We start from the raw sequence: 19,203 nt of genomic DNA, 5'->3' as shown, positions 1-19,203 counted from the left end.
TGAGGCCCCATGGGTGTCTCCAGTGCTCGGGCTACCCCTAGAGCTGGTTGCTGGTGTATGCCAGGGTCCCAGCAAGTCGGAGGTCAAGGCAAGGGAATCTAGAATTTCCTGCCCAACACAGGCCAAACAGTGAGGCCCTGTCTCAAAAAATACAGGGACTAGTAAGGTGATTCTAGTTAAGAGCACCTTAAATTGCTCTTGCGGGGCCGGGCAGTGGTGGCACATGCCTTTAATCCCAGCATTTGGAAGGCAGAGGCAGAAAGATTTCTGAGTTCGAGGGACAGCCAGGGCTACACAAAGAAACCCTGTCTCGAAAAAAAAAAAAAAAGCAAATAAATAAATAAAAACCCCACCAAAAACAAAAACAAAACAAAATGCTCTTGCAGAAGACGTGGGCTCAGTTCACCTCAGGCAAGTCAGTTAACTCCAGCTGTAACTCCAGCTCCCGGAGATCCACTGCCCTCTTCTGGCCTCTGTGGGTATCTGCATTCACAAACGTGCCAATGCACACAATTAAAAGTAAAAACAGGCTACCGGGAGCTTCAGTGACTTATTAGGATTCAGATCTCAGAAACTGATGTAAAAGCCAACTGTACTGCAAACATGTTAGCCAGGGCTCCTCCAGGGCCAGCCTGCCCAATGTACCCAGCAGAGAAGCAAGAAGACCAAGTCCCTAGCAAGGTATATGGTGGGACTGACACGGAGGCTGTCCTATGACCTCAATGTGCACACATAGAGATGTGTGAGCACACATGATTTCACTCTGTACACACACACAGAAAAGCTGTTAAGGTCATGGTTACCATGACCACAGCAAACAGCAAATCAAATCTGGAAGAAAACAAGACTGAATGATCACATCTTCAGAAAGCCACAGTCCGGCTGAGCCACCCTGGCTACTTGCCATTCCAGTGTGAGGAGCTGAGTTTAATGTTCAGCATCTGTGTAAAGGCCAAGCGTGGCGGGGACAGAAAGGATACCTAGATTTCCTCAGACAGTCAGTGAACCCAAGCCAGGAAGCTTGGATCAGCTAGCGATCATACCTCAAAAAGCAGGTGGCATAGTTGAGAAAGACTCCTTAATGTCCACCTTTTTCTACACGCATATACACGTGCACACACGTTTACATGGATACAAATATAAGTCAATGGATACTTTAAATGATAAGGCTCTAGACCATACTAAATCTGTGACGTGAGCAGATTGGATGGGCTCTCTCTTGCGTTGGTTTGAGAGTGTTGAATCCCCTGGAACTGGAGTTATAGACAGTTGTGAGGTGCCATGTGGGTGATTGAACCCAGGTCCTCTGGAAGAGCAGCCAGTGCTCTGAACCACCGAGTCACCTCTCCAGCCCCTGGATGGACTCTATCGTTCTCTGCCTTGTTCCTTTGAGGCAGATTCCCTCCCTGAACCTGAAGCTCCACTGATCTCTCACGGTCCTGGGGTTACAGGCATAGGAGGTCACACAGGGCTTATGTGGATGCTGAGATCCACACTCCAGTCAAGGGTTGTGCGGCCAACATCCTTAGCCTTTGAGCTGTCTCTCCAGCCCCCACGTATTAGACCTTGTAGCTGATGATAGTCCTGCAACAGAGAGGTGTTAGGGAAGGGAAGGCCTGCCTATTCCTAGAGAGGATTCTAAAAGGATCCTAAAGGCACTCTTCAGTGGCCCACAGCTGGGGCTGAAGGCAGCTTCCTCTTGCTGGGTGTAGCTTTGTTGACACTTCAGTAGACCACAACTAAAGTACTCACGCTCTTAGGCATCTGCTGCATCACACCATGATGGGTACTGGATTCTGGACTAAGGTGCCAATCTTCTAGGTTGTCACTCTAGGTTGTCTGCTTCTGAGCTGGGCTGTCATTCAGCAGTACAGACCTCTAGTATAGCAAAGGGCTGTGTGTAAGCCTCACTGTCATACAAAGTATTTCAGCTAGGGCTGGAGATAGGGCTGAGCAGTTGAGGGCACTGACTGTTCTTCCACAGGACCCAGGTTCAAATACCAGCACTTAACATGGCAACTGGAAGCAGTCTAGAAGGCCAAGATTTGATGCACCTTTATGTAGGCATGTGTGCAGGCAAAACACCAATGCACATAAGATGGAAATAAATCATTCTTTTAAGATTTATTTATGTGAGTACACTGTAGCTGACTTCAGTCACACCAAAAGAGGGCATCAGATCCCATTACAGATGGTTGTGAGCCACCATGTGGTTGCTGGGAATTAAACTCAGGAACTTTGGAAGAGCAGTCAGTGCTCTTAACCGCTGAGCCATCTTTTCAGACCCATCGTTTTTTTCCCCTACCTGAGACAGGGTTTCTCTGTGAAGCCCTGGCTGTCCTGGAACTCACTCTGTAGACCAGGCTGGCTTTGAACTCAGAAATTCATCTGCCTCTGCCTCCCAAGTGCTGGGATCAAAGGTGTGAGCCACTGCCTGGGCATCTTTTTTTTTTTAACGGTCCTCTCTACTTGAATGTCTTCAATACCATTCTGACAGAGCTATTGAGCACAGTTAAGTGTTTTTTGTTTGATTATTTGTTTGTTTTGTTTGTGGGTTTTTTGTTGTTAATTAGGGGGCTGGAAGATGGTGCAGCAGTTAAGAGCACTGGCTACTCTTCCTGAGGACCTGGGTTCAATTCCCAACACTGACATAGTGACTCACAACTGTCTGTAACTCTAGGTTCCAGGGATCAGTCACCATTATCTGGCCTGTTTGGGGAGCTAGGCATGTATATAGCACACAGACATATATGTAGGCAAGGCACCCATACACATGAAATAAAAATTAAAGTTAAAAAAAAAACATTATAACTGAAGCTACAGCTCAGCAGCTGTCTGTAACTCCAGCTCCAAGGGTCCCCTTGGACCATTTCTAACTTCTGTAAACACATGTCTACACATCATACATTTATCATACATCATACATGTATGCTACCATATAACACGTACATGTATGCTACCATATAACACTTACATGTATGCTACCATATAACACATACATGTATGCTACCATATAACACATACATGTATGCTACCATATAACACATACATGTATGCTAACACATACATGTATGTTACCACATATGATTAAAATTTTTTTCTGTTTTTTTCGAATGATTAAAAATCTTAAAGTAAGTTGGGTGATGGTGCACGCCTTTAATCCCAGCACTTGGGAGGCAGAGGCGGGCAAATTTCTGAGTTCGAGGCCAGCCTGGTCTACAAAGTGAGTTCCAGGACAGCCAGGGCTACACAGAGAAACTCTGTCTCGAAAAACCAAAAACAAAACTTAAAGTAAAAGAAAACATTTGCGGGTAGTGGTGGCACATACCTGTAATCCGAGCACTCCGGAGGCAGAGGCAGGTGGATTTCTGAGTTCAAGACCAGCCTGGTCTACATAGTGAGTTCCAGGACAGCTAGGACGCCACAGAGACACCCTGTCTCAAAAATAAAATAAATTAAAAGAAAACAGGTTTTTTTAAAAGCAACCATAGAGAATTGGCTGTCAACTGACATTAAGTGACCTGAGGCTGTGCATGATGTTGCTAGTTGACCATGAACGTCTCATCTTTAGAGATATATTATGATGTCGGACAGATGGCTCGGTGGCTAAGAGCACTGGCTACTCTTGCTGAAGACCTGGGTTTAGTTCCCAGCACCCACGTGGGAGCCAACAATTCTCTGTAACTCCTGTTCCAGGGGATCTGACCTCTGTCTACAGCACATACATACATACATACGCAAACTCAAAATTTAAAATATATATTGGCCAGATAATGGTGGTGCACATCTTTAATCCCAGCACTTGTGAGGCAGAGGCAGCTGGATTTCTGTGAGTTCCAAGACAGCCTGGTCTAAAGAGTGATTTCCAGGACAGCAGGGCTACACTGAAAAACCCTGTATCAAAACAAACAAAACGGGCTGGTGAGATGGCTCAGTGGGTAAGAGCACCCGACTGCTCTTCCGAAGGTCCAGAGTTCAAATCCCAGCAACCACATGGTGGCTCACAACCATCTGTAACAAGATCTGACGCCCTCTTCTGGAGTGTCTGAGGACAGCTACAGTGTACTTACATATAATAAATAAATAAATCTTTAAAGACAAGTCTGTGTTGTTGTCCTTCTCAGTTCTGGCCTGGTACCTTGGAAGGAATGAAGGCAGGCAGATTGAGCCTCTGATACGCTGGAGGTTGGTGTGAGAGATGAGAAGACCTAGAGAGGCATCCCAGCTTCTTCCAGCCTCTGTGAATTTCTCAATTTCTTGTATGTGGCCCTGTGACTCCAGTCATTGCCTGTGTCTGTAAATGGTGGGTGCTCACTCTGCTTGCCCATATGTATGTGATATCATCTCTGTAGAGGCCAGAGGGGTTAAAAGTGGGCCCTGGAGATGGAACTCACATTACCAGGCTCAGCAGCAAACACCTTTACCCACTGAGCCATCTCAAATGCCCTTTCTGTCTCTTATGGATATAAGACACATCCAGAAAATCCAGAATGAGCAAATCTCAAACTTCTTACAAGTTATTTATTTATTTATTTATTTAGACTTTTTTGAGACAGGGTTTCTCTGTGTAGCTCTGGCTGTCCTGGAACTCACTTTGTAGACCATGCTGGCCTTGAACTCTTGAAATCCACCTGGCTCTGCCGCCCCTCCCCCAGGGCTGGTATTAAAGGTGTGAGCCTTTTTTTATACTCCTTGTTCGTATTTCAAAAACCCTTTCCCAAAGTATGACCACTACAATACAAAAGTATTCCGCATTTGAACTTGTACATGTCTTAATCAGTGACCATTTGTTCCAGTGGTGTTTGGCCTGAGTAAGGCTGACTTTCTCTCTGGATGCTGTCGTCAAGAGATTGGACTTTTGTTGCATGTTTTCTTCCCTTCTGTCTGGAGGAAAGATAGAAGGAATGCCACAGGGCTGGTCTCATGTTCTGAAGTCCCTAGCCAACCAGCTCTCTTAGAAAAAAGAAGACAACATTTTAAATGTGTATATTTGTGTACGTATGTGAGAGTAGTGCCTACAGAGGGCAGAAAAAGCCATCACATTCCCTGGAGTGGGAGTTACAGGCAGTTTTGAGCCTGCCATGCAAGTGCACTGGGAACCAAACTCCATCCCTCTGCAAGAACAGCAAGTCTTCTTAACTGCTGAGCCATCCCAGCGTCCCTTGATTTTAATATAAAAATTGACAATAGGAAGTTAAAAAAAAAAAAAACCCAGATCTCAGAGGATTTGCTGTGCAGTAGGGAAATAGATGAGCATTTCTATTAAGTCTGAGTGACTAGGTCCAAGAAAGTGAAGTGAGATTTCCTGTTATTAACAGTGAGAGATATATACTCATTTCACGTATTTCTTTCAACTCACATCAGCCTTTTCTCTGCTCAAACCCAGGGAATCCAAGGTTGTGTATTGTTTCCAAGATGTATTGATCTGGAATTTGTGCATTGGGCCAAATGTATGCCAGGCAAGACACTCTCACACTGGGCTCCCTCCCTTGTCTGCATGGAAAGCTTTCCCCACATGAGATAGGAAAGGTACCTCAACTGTAAATTTTTTTTTTCCATTTTTTATTAGGTATTTAGCTCATTTACATTTCCAATGCTATACCAAAAGTCCCCCATACCCACCCACCCCCACGTAAATTTCTTTCCTTTCTTCGTCCCTTTCTCCTCTGAGCGAGTGGGGGGCCCCCTTGCATAACCCTCACCCTGGCACTTAAGTCTATGTGAGGCTAGGCACTTCCTCGTCCACTGAGGACAGACAACGCAGCAACTTTTGGGGTTGCCCCTGATCCAGGCATTTGGGACCCACATGGAAACAAAGCTGCACATACCTGTGTGCCAAGCCATGGGTCTGGTGTCCGCCTGCTCTGTGTGTGTGTGCTTCTCATGGGAAGACCCTTGTGTCTCTCCCTTTCCATCTCTGCCGGGTGTGCGACTTACTGAGCTGCTACTCTTGTGGATGTTTGTGACACACATGGAAAGAAGGGAATGTCAGGGATTTGAGGTTGCTTAGGGAAAGTTGTTTTCACACTGGCTGTACTTTACAATCACCTGGAGAGCCTTTTTTTTTAAATAAAGATTTATTACATTTACAACATTCTGTTTGCCAGAGAAGAGGCCTCCAGATCTCACTATAAATGATTGAGGCACCGTGGGGTTGCTGGGAATTGAACTCAGGACTCAGTACTCTCAACCACTCAGCCATCTCTATAGCCCAGCTTGGAAAGCTCTTAAAGCCACCAGGAATCCTCGTTAATTGATCTTTGAGGAGATGTACCTCCCTCTTTCTTAAGAAACTAGATGATTCTGGGGCTGGAGCAAGCAGCAGTCCTGAGTCCAAACCCACCAAGCACATGATGGCTCACAATCATCTGTATAGTTACAGTGTACTCATATACATAAAAAAAAAATCTTCTTTTAAAAAAGTGCACTTAAATAAAAACTTAAAAAAAAAAAAAAACTAGATGATTCTACCATGAGTCTTCCCCCACATCTCCCAGACAGTGTAGCCCTGGCTGTCCTGGAACTCACTCTGTAGACCAGGCTAGCCTCGAACTCAGAAATCCACCTGCCTCTGCCTCCTGAGTGCTGGGATTAAAGGCGTGCACCACCATGCCAGGAAATTGGTGAGAATCAATTTAGAAGTAATTTGTCTTAAAACAATTGCATTTCCACTGGAAGGTTTTTGTTATAAATCAGTCTTTTTTAAAGAATACTATACTATCAGAGTGCCCATCTTATCTTTTTGTAGTATTCTTTTATAGAATCTGTAGATGGTAAGCTTGTTATTTATTTTCATATAACAAAGACTAACATTTATGTATTTAAGATTATATACATTCAGTCATCTAGCAGGTAGACTTGCTGCAAATCCTAATGGGGTGAGTTCCATTTGATTCCAAGATCTCATATTAGGAGACTCTTAAAAGTTGTCTTTTGACCTTCATATATGCACCATGGGACATAAATGGAATATGACTATTTTACATTATACATTTTTGCTGGTTGACAAAATTCAAAAGAATGAGACAAACACCAATCTTGGTGTACGAATTATCAGGTAAGTTGGTTAAGTATTTCCAAGACTACCTTTTTTGTTTTTTTGTTGAGTCTCACCTTGTCACATAGCCTAGACTGACCTTGAATTCACTATGCAGCCAATGATGGTTTTAATTTCTGATCCTCCTGTCTCCACCTCCACCAAGCTAGGTTAACAGGCTTTTACCACCAGCTTAGGTATGTCATACTTGGAACTAAACAAAGCACCATGCATGGTAGGCCAGCCAAGTACTCTATACTCTACTAACTTAGCGACAATACACAAATATTTTGTTTACTGCTTGCACTTGTTGTAGTCTCGTCAAAGACTTTGGCAGCTACTTGAACTCCATGTGCTAGGTTGTCATGGAGGGTGGTAATCAACCTACCTTTCATATTAATGAATATCACACCTCCAATTGCCATGAAAGTCAAGCGGGGAGGTGTATTATTAATGGGTAAACAGAATTTTGAATGTCACCAAGCTTCCTCTGCAGAGTTCATTAGTAGCAAGAGAAATTAGACTGGTTTTAGCAAATATCCCAAATAGCTTTCCTTCAAGGTTGTATTAACAGTGTTCTCCATGTATCCGAGTTTTGCTTACAGGGCTGTGCATTATGTGCATGTCAAGTGCCCAAGGAGGCCACAGGAGTGTTGGGCTATAGAACTGATGGTTTTTAGTCACCAAGTAGGTGCTAGGTACTAACACCAGATTTCTAGAAGTAAGCCATTGCTCTCAATCACTAAGCCATCTCTCCAGCTCACTAAGAGAATTTATGTGCACCTCTCAGGCCATGTAGGTGTCAGACACTTTGTTGGAATTAAAGAGTTGGCTGTGAGCTGCTTTACATAGGTGCTAGGAACTGAATTCAAGTCCTCTGCAGGAACACCATGTGCTCTTAACCTCTGGGGATGTCTCCTCACTCCCTTTTACAGACCATGCTGGCGGTTTGGATGAGGATTCATTTCAATAGAGCCATTCTTCAGCTGAAAACATCAAAAGAAAAACATTTACCCCCCCCCAAACAGTATTAGCACTAGCGCACTATCAGGCAGCTGGAGACAGGGCTGGTGCCAGCTATCACTACCCCAGGAAGAGTCTAAAATCAAACTGCTGCCTAGAGAATCCAGCCTAACAGTTTCATACCAACTAATATGAAACAACAAAAGTTTCTTTTAGGGGGGTGGGGCGCGAGTTTGGAGACAGGGTTTCTCTTTGTAGATAGCCCTGTCTTCAAACTCAGAAATCCACCTGCCTCTGTCTCCCAAGTGCTGGTATTAAAGGCGTGCAACAACAGTTAACTATTTCATGTGTTTACTTGAATTGCTACTCTCCAACCTTTTGGAAGACCATGAAAAATTCCAGCACTTGGGAAGCAGAAGCAGATGGATCTTATGTGAGGCCAGCCTGGTCTACAAAGTGAGTTCCAGGACAGCCAGGGCTACACAGAGAAACCCTGTCTTGAAAAAAACCAAAAAAAAAATATTAACAAATGGCAAGATGGCTCAGCAGGTAAAGTACTTGTCATCATGCAAACCTGGTAATCTGAATTCAGTCCCTTCAACTCCGGTACATCTGAAATTATACAGAGAAACCCTGTCTCAAAATGAAACCAAACAAGCAAACAAACAGAAAACAAAACACTACACACAAGAGAGAGAAAATTTGGTGCTGGGGGCTGGAGAGATGGCTCAGTGGTTAAGGGCACTGACTGCTCTAACCGAGGTCCTGCGTTCAATTCCCAGCAACCACTTGGTGGCTCACAACCATCTGTAATGGGACCTGATGCCCTTTTCTGTTGTGTTGGAAGACAGCTACAGTGTACTCATATACATAAAATTAATAAATAAATCTTTAAAAAAGGAAAAGAAAAGAAAAGGAAGCCAAGTGTGATGGTGTACAACTTTAATCCTGGAGGTGGTGTGCAGGAGAGTGTGGGCAAAGGCAGGCAGATCTCTGAGGTAACCTGGTCTACAGAGCTAGCTCTAAGACAGCCAGGGCTACACTGAGAAAACCCTATCTCAAAACAGTAACAATAAAAGATGAACAAACAAAACACACGTTACAACTGGAGATACTAGTTTGATTTACTAGCTTAGAGAGCAATTTGGAAGAATAATCTATTTTCTAAATGAATCAGAAGAATAGCATTTATCTAAGTGGTAGAGCCACCGCCTAGCAGCACACCACACACAGCAGGTCAGAATCACTGTAAATGACAGTGGGTCACCTGTGAGTGTTGAAGGCAGACTTTCAATTTCCTTGATTTCATATTAAGCTCTCATCAAACCAGTGTTCTTTTCTGGATCCTTCCTAAGCCATCTAAGCAAAAGCACACAGTAATAACAATGCAGACCATGAATGAAGAAAAGCAGAAGACAGCTTTATATTATTGAACTTTATGTACAAAATCATTTGATTTCAAATAAACATTTAATGTAAAAACAAACGTTTCTTTTAAACTGAATTTTTTTACATCTATTGTACCATTCAAATGCTTTATCATCTTACATGATTTCTTCAAAATCTGTTTTCAAGGGTACATATAGAAAAGCTTTTTTTTTTTTATAAATAGAACCAAAGGGCATTTTTAGCTTTTATTATAAGATGACATAAAAAGTTTACTCAACAGAAGTAATTTCATTACTGTTCAGGGGAGGGAAATCACCAATTTTTTGTGCAAACAATGCTAGCCTTCTTTTAAGCATTAAGAGCATAACTGCTTTAAGAAATGACATAAGCAATAATTCTACACCTACATCTTCCCTAAAATAATCTATTTTTTTGATTTTTACATATGTGCACAGCTTTAGCAAATTAAAGCCCAGGAGAAATGCTCAGAACCCACTACCCAGAGGCAAAAATCAGAGTTCAGTGAACTCGTGAGGAGAGTTTACCAGCTAGGGAGCCTACAACGAAAACTGCAGCTTCCCTCTTTCTTATTTTTTTTTAACACAAAAACCAGTAACTAAGAACTTAATACTGGATGACAAGTCACATCCACACTATTTAAATAGCCTCACAGTTAAACACATCATAAAGACCAGCCAAATCAGTATTTACACTTATAAATCTCTGAAGACACCATGAGAAAGCTTATGTCCCTTAACCAAACAAAACAGGGAACTGCATCTGATGGTGGTGGAATGAAATTAAAACATTAAAAATACCAGTATTTACAGCAGCATTGATCCTTTATAAATAAAGAATATGAAAATGCAATATCTTTAAAGGATAATAAAAAATTGAGGTGATGTTATTCAACCACAGTGCTTGGAGCTGGAATAAAAAGCTATCCGTGCCAGTAGTGAAACCACTTTCTGTTGGAGAAAACCCAACCACGAATATGTGCATAAAACACAGAACACAGGGAAAATTGCTCACAACAATTCAAGTCAGCTTATCTGTATGGATATTCTAATCAAGAAGGATGTCACAAAGGAAACAAGGTGTGACATCTTCTGGTTTACACTCAGAGACACCCTCCCCACAGTGGCATCTTCTGAATCTCCAACTGTTTCTCTTGCTTTACCATCCTAGTGCAAAAGACGTGCACAGAACAATTTCCCATGGGGTTACCTAATTAAAAGGAAAAACTAAAAACATGTTCAAGTAAAAACCTAAACTGGGAAAACAAGCACTAAAACCATTCACTTGAAAAGGAACAGCGAGCTCCCTCAGTGCGCACGGGACGGCACTGCATGGCTGCATGGAAGGCAGTCACACTGCCTCCGACAGGAGACCAACTGGTGCTGTTTTGAACTTGTAACACAACTGATGCAGAACTTGCTTTGTAACTTCTCATCCCAGATGCATGATTTCTGAATCAAGGGTCAACGTTTGGGGGAAAGTGGCAATGTAAGTAACAATTTCACAAAAATTCTCCATCTCTAAGACAGCATAACATCCCAACATCCCTTTCCCAGAAAATGTCTCATAATTACAAAGCAGAAAAAGTCACAAATGAAATAAGCATTAAAATTTAGGTGTGAAATTTCTAGATTAACCCAATATATTTAATAAGATGTGTGTCATAGCTAAGAAAAAATTAACTATTTGAAAAACTGCTTTTCAGGCTAAAACCAAATTGAGGACATCACTAAAGTTGATAAGCACGTGAGGAGAAGCAGCCAAGCAGACCCACAGAACCTCCGTGCTGAAATCAATGACATCATCGAACACTGCCTGTTCCCAATCCATGATTAAAAGCCAAACAACCTAAAACCAAAACTCTTCCTAGAGGCTGAATTCCCTAGAAGCAACTTCAGTGTCTGTTCAAAACATGGGGCAAGTTCTCAGAGTTTTTGTTTCTTGCTCTGTTTTGGAACCCCTGAGACACCGTCAGTTTCCAAAGCTTTCTCTTTTGAGTTAGTTTCACTGAATCCATTTGCTGTTCCATTTTGTTCCTCAGCTATTTCTTCATTTGAAGGGGTCGCAGATTCTCCTTTTTCTAGTTTTTGCTGCATTTCTCGGAGCTTGGTAACAGCTTTATCTATTGACATTATGCTAATAAGATTAAAGTCATGCATGCTGACTAGATGAAGCATGAAGTTTCGACATAAATTCTTCTTAATTATTTTCTGTCCATAATTTTCTACAAACAGCATACAGGCATGATTCATTTGATTGTCAGCAATAAATCTATTCAAGAAAAACAAAGCATTAATGATACAAATTCTTTGGGAAAACAACAAGAGATAAGCACTGTGTAACATGACAAACAAGTCCGAGCAAGTTACTTAATAGCCAGTAACTAATATTAAGATCTGATAGGAGCCTCAATAAAGGAACCGTAAGAGCTGTCAGACTGAGACCTGACTAAAGTCATGAATTCTGGGATGTGAGGAATACTACTCTATACATTGTAGGTAAGCAATCTACTTTTAAAACGTTGATTACATTTAAATGGGCATATCAGGGGGTAGGAGGCAAACATTTAATCCAATCCCTATGAATGTATAATATATGTATATGAATTTTTTGCCTGCACATGCATTAACATACCACATGTGTGCCTGGAATGACAGACAGGAATGAACTACTGTGAAAGATGGGAATTGAACCTTAATGCTTGGCTCTTAACCACTGAATCATTTGTCCACTCTTCCATCACTTGTTTTGTAAAGTTTATTTTTAGTATTGTGCATGTGCATCTGCACACCAGGTCATCTTGTGGAGTTACTTAACTCCCTTAAGTTTCCGTAGGTTTCATGGCTTCATCTGAGGCAATCAGGATTGTGGGGCTAACGCTCACTATGTGACTTTCATAACCTTTAAGTACATCACATATCTTTGTATGCACTGGCAATATAAAGGAGAAAGAAATCAAGAAATCAAGGATGGTGCCACATTCCCATCGTTGTAGCTTTTTAGAATGCTGAGTAAGGAGGATGTGGTGAGGGGGAAAAGAGATGACTACGTGGTTAAGATCATTTGTTGCTCCTATGGAGGACCTAAGTTTGGTTCCCAGCACATATGGGGAGGATTATAAGCTCAGGTAACTCCAGCTCCAAAACACAAACACACACACACACACACACACACACACACACACACACACACACACACACACACACAAACCAAACACAATATATATAAATACTTTAGACAATCTCAAGGCCCATTAAAATCATGGAGTTCTTTCTTTAAAAATCATTAGCTAATTCATACATTTAATACTTTTGGATGAGGGTAATATTTAGAATATTCATCTAAATTAAGTTTAAATAAGATTCTAACAGGCAATTCTTCATTACCACACTCCCTTAAATCTTTGCAAGGCACCATATAAAAAATGATCTTTGATGGTATGTGGTATATATCTTTTATCCCAGTACTTGGGAAGCTGAGACCGGCAAATCTTTATGAGTTTGAGGGTTGCCTGGCTTACAAATTGAGACCCAGGACAGCCAGGTCAATGTTGAAAGACCCCATCCCCCAAAAACAAAAACTATTTGTTTTTTCAAGGGGTAACAAGAAGGCTCAGTCCATGTGTGCCATGCTCTTCGAACCTACAAGAGATAACTGATTCCCAAAGATCTCCACATGAACAATACACCATGTGTGTATCAACACATACTAAAAATAACAGATGATAATGATAATAGTGAGCCACAAATGGCCTTGCCCACTTAATTTTAGCATTGAGGCAAAAGGGAGTTGGGTACCAGACAGATGTCTCAGTGATTAAGAGCAATTTTTTTTGTAGAAATCCTGGGTAGCACCCACGAGGCAACTTAGCAGTGTCCTTTGGAGCCACTAGGCACACAGAAAGCACACATACAGGCATGCAAGCACAACACTCACACACATAAAATAACTAACAAAAGGCAAACCCAAACTGCACACTCATAGACTGCGAAGCAGCAGGAGGAGGAAGGAAGGGAACAGACACTCTACCCATGCTTCATGACATGGAGGTTCCACAGCTTCATCACTTCTTTCTCTCCTTCATTCACATCAGAAAATTCTTCAATTTGCTGAAAGAGAAAAAAAAAAAAATCAATTACATTTATAACAGTAGTAGTATTAATAAGAAAAATAAGCTGTCAAAGCAAAATATTTTGGAACAGAAAAATAGCAAAGATGTAGCTTTTCTTTTTCTTTCTTTTCTTTTTAGACAGGGTCTCTCTACACAGCACTGCCTGTCCTACTTTGTAGACCAGGTTGTCTTCAAATTCAGAAATTCACCTGCCTCAGCCTCCAGAGTACTGGGACCAAAGGCATGTGCTACCACATCCGGCAGCATTTAATAAAACCAACTTTCACTTAAGGAAAATTCTGAGTTATAAAACAACAATAAAAAATAAAAATAAAAGTATTTAATAGAAACTCACATAGAGTAAACTTTTCCTTACTTAAATAACTTTGTAAATGACAGTTATAAAACTTGTATGGGGGCTGGTGAGATGGTTCAGTGGGTAAGAGCACCCGACTGCTCTTCCGAAGGTCCAGAGTTCAAATCCCAGCAACCACATGGTGGCTCACAACCATCCGTAACAAGATCTGACTCCCTCTTCTGGTGTGTCTGAAGACAGCTACAGTGTACTTACATATAATAATAAATAAATCTTAAAAAAAAAAAAAAAAACAAACTTGTATGGGTGCTACTGGGGAGGAGGAAAATAAAAGGTAATTACAGTAATGGTTTTTTCTCTCAGCCATTCTGGATCTTTCTCATCTTCACTATCTACTTCCATTTCTTGTGGCCGAAGAGGTAAGCAGGTATCACTGTGGAAATAGAGACGATTGTGGCCACTGCTGTATGTTCTCTGCTGCTCCACTTCTCCATCTTCAGATTCAAGAAACTCCGACATGCTTGCTTTTGTTCTTTTTGGCCTAACAAAATCAAGAGATCAAACAGGACAATGTGTACACCCATATGACACTGACCATGAGACATTATCTGTAATGTTAGTATTTTGTAAAACAAAAAACATAAAAGTAGTTGAAGCAGCACCCTTTTATACTGCCCCCCCCCCCAATATACAAGGCAAAATGGACACAACATATAACCTCCCTCTCTGAACCCTCAAGAAATAGAGATCAAAGGCTGAGCTATATAGCCACAGTTCTAATTATTAAAATTTCAAAGACAACAATGGCTTTCTGGGTTTGAAAAATAAAACAAAAAGAAAAAAGAAAAAATTAGAGAAGTATAAAAGAGCCCAGCAGGAGTTATCTGCAGAGGCAGGCAGATCTCTAGGTTCAAGGCCAACCTGGTCTACATAGTTAAGTTCTAGGACCACATAGAGCAACTCTCTCTTAAAAAGCAAATAACCAAACAAAAATGTATATAAGAGCTGGGTGTGGTGGCTCATGGCATTAATCCCAGCACTTGGGAGGCAGAGGCAGGTGAATTTCTGAGTTTGAGGCCAGCCTGATCTACAAAGTGAGTTCTAGGACAGCCAGGGCTACACAGAGAAACCCTGTCTCGAAAAACAAAACAAAACAAAACAAAAATGTATATAAGGAAAATTAATAAATTGCTAGGTAGGACACATTAAAAAATATTCAAAGGGGCAAAGTGGGGTGGGGTATACATTCAATCCCAGCATTCTAGAGGCAAAGGCAAGCAGATCTCTGAGTTCAGGGTCAGTCTGGGCTGAAGTGGAAACTTCTAGTTTCTTTGGAAAGTTAGTTCTGTCAAATGATTATTTACTGGGAGCACACAGGTAAAAGAATGTCTTGTTAACAAAACACATGAGACGGGCGTGGTGGCGCACGCCTTTAATCCCAGCACTGGGGAGGCAGAGGCTGATTTCTTTTTTTTATTATTATTAATTAATTAATTTATTATGTACACTGTAGCTGTCTTCAGACACTCCAGAAGAGGGCATCAGATCTCATTACTGATGGTTGTGAACCACCATGTGGTTGCTGGGATTTGAACTCAGGACCTTTGGAAGAGCAGTCGGCGCACCTAACCGCTGAGCCATCGGCGCTCCTAACCGCTGAGCCATCTCACCAGCCCCCCAGAGGCTGATTTCTGAGTTCGAGGCCAGCCTGGTCTACAAAGTGAGGTCCAGGACAGCCACGGCTATACAGAGAAACTCTGTCTCAAAAAACCAAAAAAAAAAAAAAAAAACAAAAAACAAAAAACAAAAAACAAAAAAAAAGAACACATGAAAGAATGTTTTCCTGAAGCAGACACAGGTGAAAAGATGTTTTGCTATAGCAAACTGGTGAAAGAATGCTTGGTATATGTATAAATATGACCCAATAGGAAGTAGGAGATGAGCAGTGAGGTTTGGTTGGGTTTGTTCCACCTTGATATTCTTCCCTAAAGCCATCAATGTATAGGTTTGCCTTACTAGGTATATTGAGCTCAACCTGTGGTTAATGCAGACAGTGAGAGAAGTTCCTCAAGTGAGAGAGCTGCTCAAAGGTTCCTGCATGACCTTGTTGCTTCTGTGGCCTTATGGAGGTGAGCCTGGTGTTTGCTCTAGGACTGAACTACAGCTTCCTGCTGTCTGCTTGCTCAAAGGACTATTCTGCAGCTGCTGAATCATATTTGGTGTTTGCTACAATAGTGAACCGCTGCCCAAGAAGATCAAGCTGGCCTCCAAAGAACTAAACAGGTCTACTATCCCCGCACCTCAATCCTAATAACTTTTCTTTTCCACTATCTCCGCTGGGTAGTGGGATAGATAAGGGAGAGGTTGAATCCTTACTAAAAGTAGGTTCCAAAAACAATTTATGCCTACACTGGTCTATATCCTGAGTTCCAGAACAGACAGGGCTATTCAGAAAAACCCTGTCACCCCCAAAAAACAACCAAATAAACCAAAAGCAAAAAACAAACAACAAAAAACATAACAAAAACAAAACGAAAAAAGGAAACATTTGAGGGAGCTGAAGAAATAGTTCAGTGGTGAAGTTGCCTTGCAGAGGATCCTAGTACCACATTGGGCAGATGACAACAGCTGGTATTTCCAGCTGCAGGTGATCTGACTTCCTTCTTTTGGCTTCTTGGGCATCTACATGTACACAGCATATACTCACACATAAATGTAGTATAACCATGATCAAATTGTCACAAAGAGATATATTATTACATATTGTTTTGGTTGTGAGCCTGACCTTTAAAGGCTGAGCTACCTCTTCAGCCCAGTATTTATTATACTATAAATATACTAACACAAAAGTAGAAAAATAGAATATAGCTAGAGATACACATCAAACCAAAAATTCTGATTTTTAGGTTTTATGAAAATGAAGCTTTCATTTCAGCAGACAAAACTGCCACTGTAAATTCAACACTATTGCACAGTTACAAAGCTCAATTAAAAGAGAAGTAATTGGCTATCTGCAAATAAAATCTCTTTTTCTTTACTTTTCTTTTGGAGACAGGGTTTCTCTGTATAGCCCTGGCTGGCCTTGAACTCAGAAATCCACTCGCTTCTGTCTTCTAAGTGCTGGGATTAAAGGCGTGTGCCACCACTGCTGGGCAGGATAGCATCTCTTAAGACATTAGACAACAGGGATAGAATCATTTATATTTCACATACTATCCAAACAGTGTGAATAGTATATCCCTTTTTTGTAGGTTATTGTGTATGTATGCATACAGACCTAGGTCTTCTACAAGAGCAACTAATTTTAACCATCCATCTTGAAAGCCCCAAGGTAGGAAATTCCACAAATCTATGTCATCCAGGTATGGTGGCACACACACCTTTAATCCCAGCACTAGGGAAGCAGAAACAGGTGAGTCTCTTGAGTTCCAGGCCAGACTAGTCTACAAAGGGAGTTCCAGGCCACCCAGGGTGGTTACATAGAGAAATCCTGTCTTGAAAAACCAAAGAGTATACTATTTCACAAACCAATACTGAAATGAAGATTGTACCAAAATACTTTTTTCCTCGATTTAGGCTGACTGCTAAATTCAATCCATGGGACCCACATGGTAGAAGGAGAGAACCAAGTTGAACAAACTCATATCTTTCTCTCTTTATACACCCATGCACTCATACACCCACACACTCTTATCTATAATAAGTAAAACACAGAGCGTAAGCTTTCTGCCTACCTGCAAACAAGAATATGTGTGATAGGTGTTCTCTTTACCGGTCCATTTCGACTAAAAGCAAATCCAGGTTGGCGATGTATATCCTGAGGATTTCCTGCATAGGAGCCATCATAACACTCATTGATTGAAACATCTATCCTAGCACCTTTTGGATGATACTATAAAGAAAACAAAAACAAAATAGGGTCTTTAGAAAAAGAAGATATAAATAATCCTATATGAAACATCTATTTTTCTTCTCTCTCTCTGTCTCTCTCTCTCTTTCTTTTTTGTTTTTTCGAGACAGGGTTTCTCTGTGTAGCCCTGGCTGTCCTGGAACTCACTCTGTAGTCCAGGCTGGCCTCGAACTCAGAAATCCTCCTGCCTCTGCCTCCCGAGTGCAGGGTTTAAAGGTGTGCAACACCACGCCTGGCCAGAAACTTTGTATAAACTATTTTTCTTACTCAAGAAGAAAAATTTCCCTTAAGTATATTTAGTGAATCTATGATATATGCAAATATTATTATACAAAATAAAAAAAATGAACTGACTCAGCCACTGTAACCTGGGCAGAACTTCTTCCTGTTTACATGCAAAGTGCCCTTTATATTAGGTTGTTGTGTGTGACTTGTACTACTGGGAAACAAAAGTAAAATCTACTTACTACGTAATTGAAGATGAACCTGCTGTGGCAGAGCTTTAGATGTTTGAGTAAGCTATACAGTTTACGGCAGTTCAGAGTGCACCACGGGCAGTGCAGGTCGTCTCTGGCTTCTGTCTGTTGTCTTGTATTATTGTTATAAAGGAACTAAAAAACAAAAAGTTGTCAAGCTCACAACTTGTACATTTCTAGGCACTGTTTCCTTAGCACCTCTAGAACAGTATACCATTGAAAAATATTCAGATGTGAAATACAATTCTAATGATACATTTTTTAGACCAATTACTTTAGTAGGCCAATCAGTTGCATTTACCTGATAAAATATTCTTAACTTCTGGCGACTTTCATTTGAATTATCCTTTTCTTTTCTTGTTTGCAGCTCTGTAGTCAGCGTCTCCTTAACAGCTGAAAATACACACCTGCTTAATTGATCAAAGACTCCTTTCTATAAAGTATCTTGACAAAATTAAAGATTTATAATTGTGATATATCTGTAACTTCAAGTGATAATGAAAGGTCTATACTGAGGACTCATGCCACTGTGCCATAGAGATTCTCTCTGTATAGTCTTAGCTGTCTTGGGACTTACTCTGTAGACCAGGCTGGCCTTAAACTCGTATATCCCCTGCCTCTTACTCCCATGAACTCAGATTAAAAATATACGCCACATAATCCTGGGAGGACATCTTTTTCTTTTTTTTACTCAAAAAACAAAAATCACAGGCTGGAGAGATAGCTCAGTGGTTAAGAGCACTGACTGTTCTTCCAGAGGTCCTGAGTTCAATTCCCAGAAACCACATGGTGCCTCAATCATCTGTAATGGGATCTAATGCCCTCTTCTCATGTGATTTTTAACACAGCGACTCACATATATACTTTAAAAACAAACAAACAAAAACACTACAATAAAACCCTTTGATATCCTAAGCCATTAGAAAATAACCCACAGTTCACCACAAGTTTTGTTTGTTTTTCTTTTTCCCCTTCTTGCTCCGG

General features: G+C 41.1%; 1 protein-coding gene across 2 annotated transcripts in view; it reads right to left on the bottom strand.

The window, feature by feature from the left end:
- Positions 1-9,398: 9,398 nt before the first annotated feature.
- Suz12 (SUZ12 polycomb repressive complex 2 subunit) overlaps positions 9,399-19,203 on the bottom strand; it is a 41,018-nt gene continuing 31,213 nt past the window's right edge. For both annotated transcript variants that reach the window (NM_199196.2, NM_001163018.1), the window contains 6 exons: positions 18,521-18,612; positions 18,211-18,354; positions 17,568-17,725; positions 14,176-14,374; positions 13,436-13,515; positions 9,399-11,677 (listed from right to left, as the gene is read on the bottom strand). In NM_199196.2, the coding sequence (NP_954666.1) occupies positions 11,332-11,677; positions 13,436-13,515; positions 14,176-14,374; positions 17,568-17,725; positions 18,211-18,354; positions 18,521-18,612 (1,019 nt within the window). In that variant the 3' untranslated portion in view covers positions 9,399-11,331. The remainder of the gene's footprint in view (positions 11,678-13,435; positions 13,516-14,175; positions 14,375-17,567; positions 17,726-18,210; positions 18,355-18,520; positions 18,613-19,203) is intronic.

Source organism: Mus musculus, chromosome 11, assembly GCF_000001635.26.
Source record: "Mus musculus strain C57BL/6J chromosome 11, GRCm38.p6 C57BL/6J".
NCBI classification, from domain to species: Eukaryota; Metazoa; Chordata; class Mammalia; order Rodentia; family Muridae; genus Mus; species Mus musculus.
The sequence above is the reverse complement of the archived record's forward strand: the minus strand, read 5'-3'. Positions and strand labels throughout refer to the sequence as shown.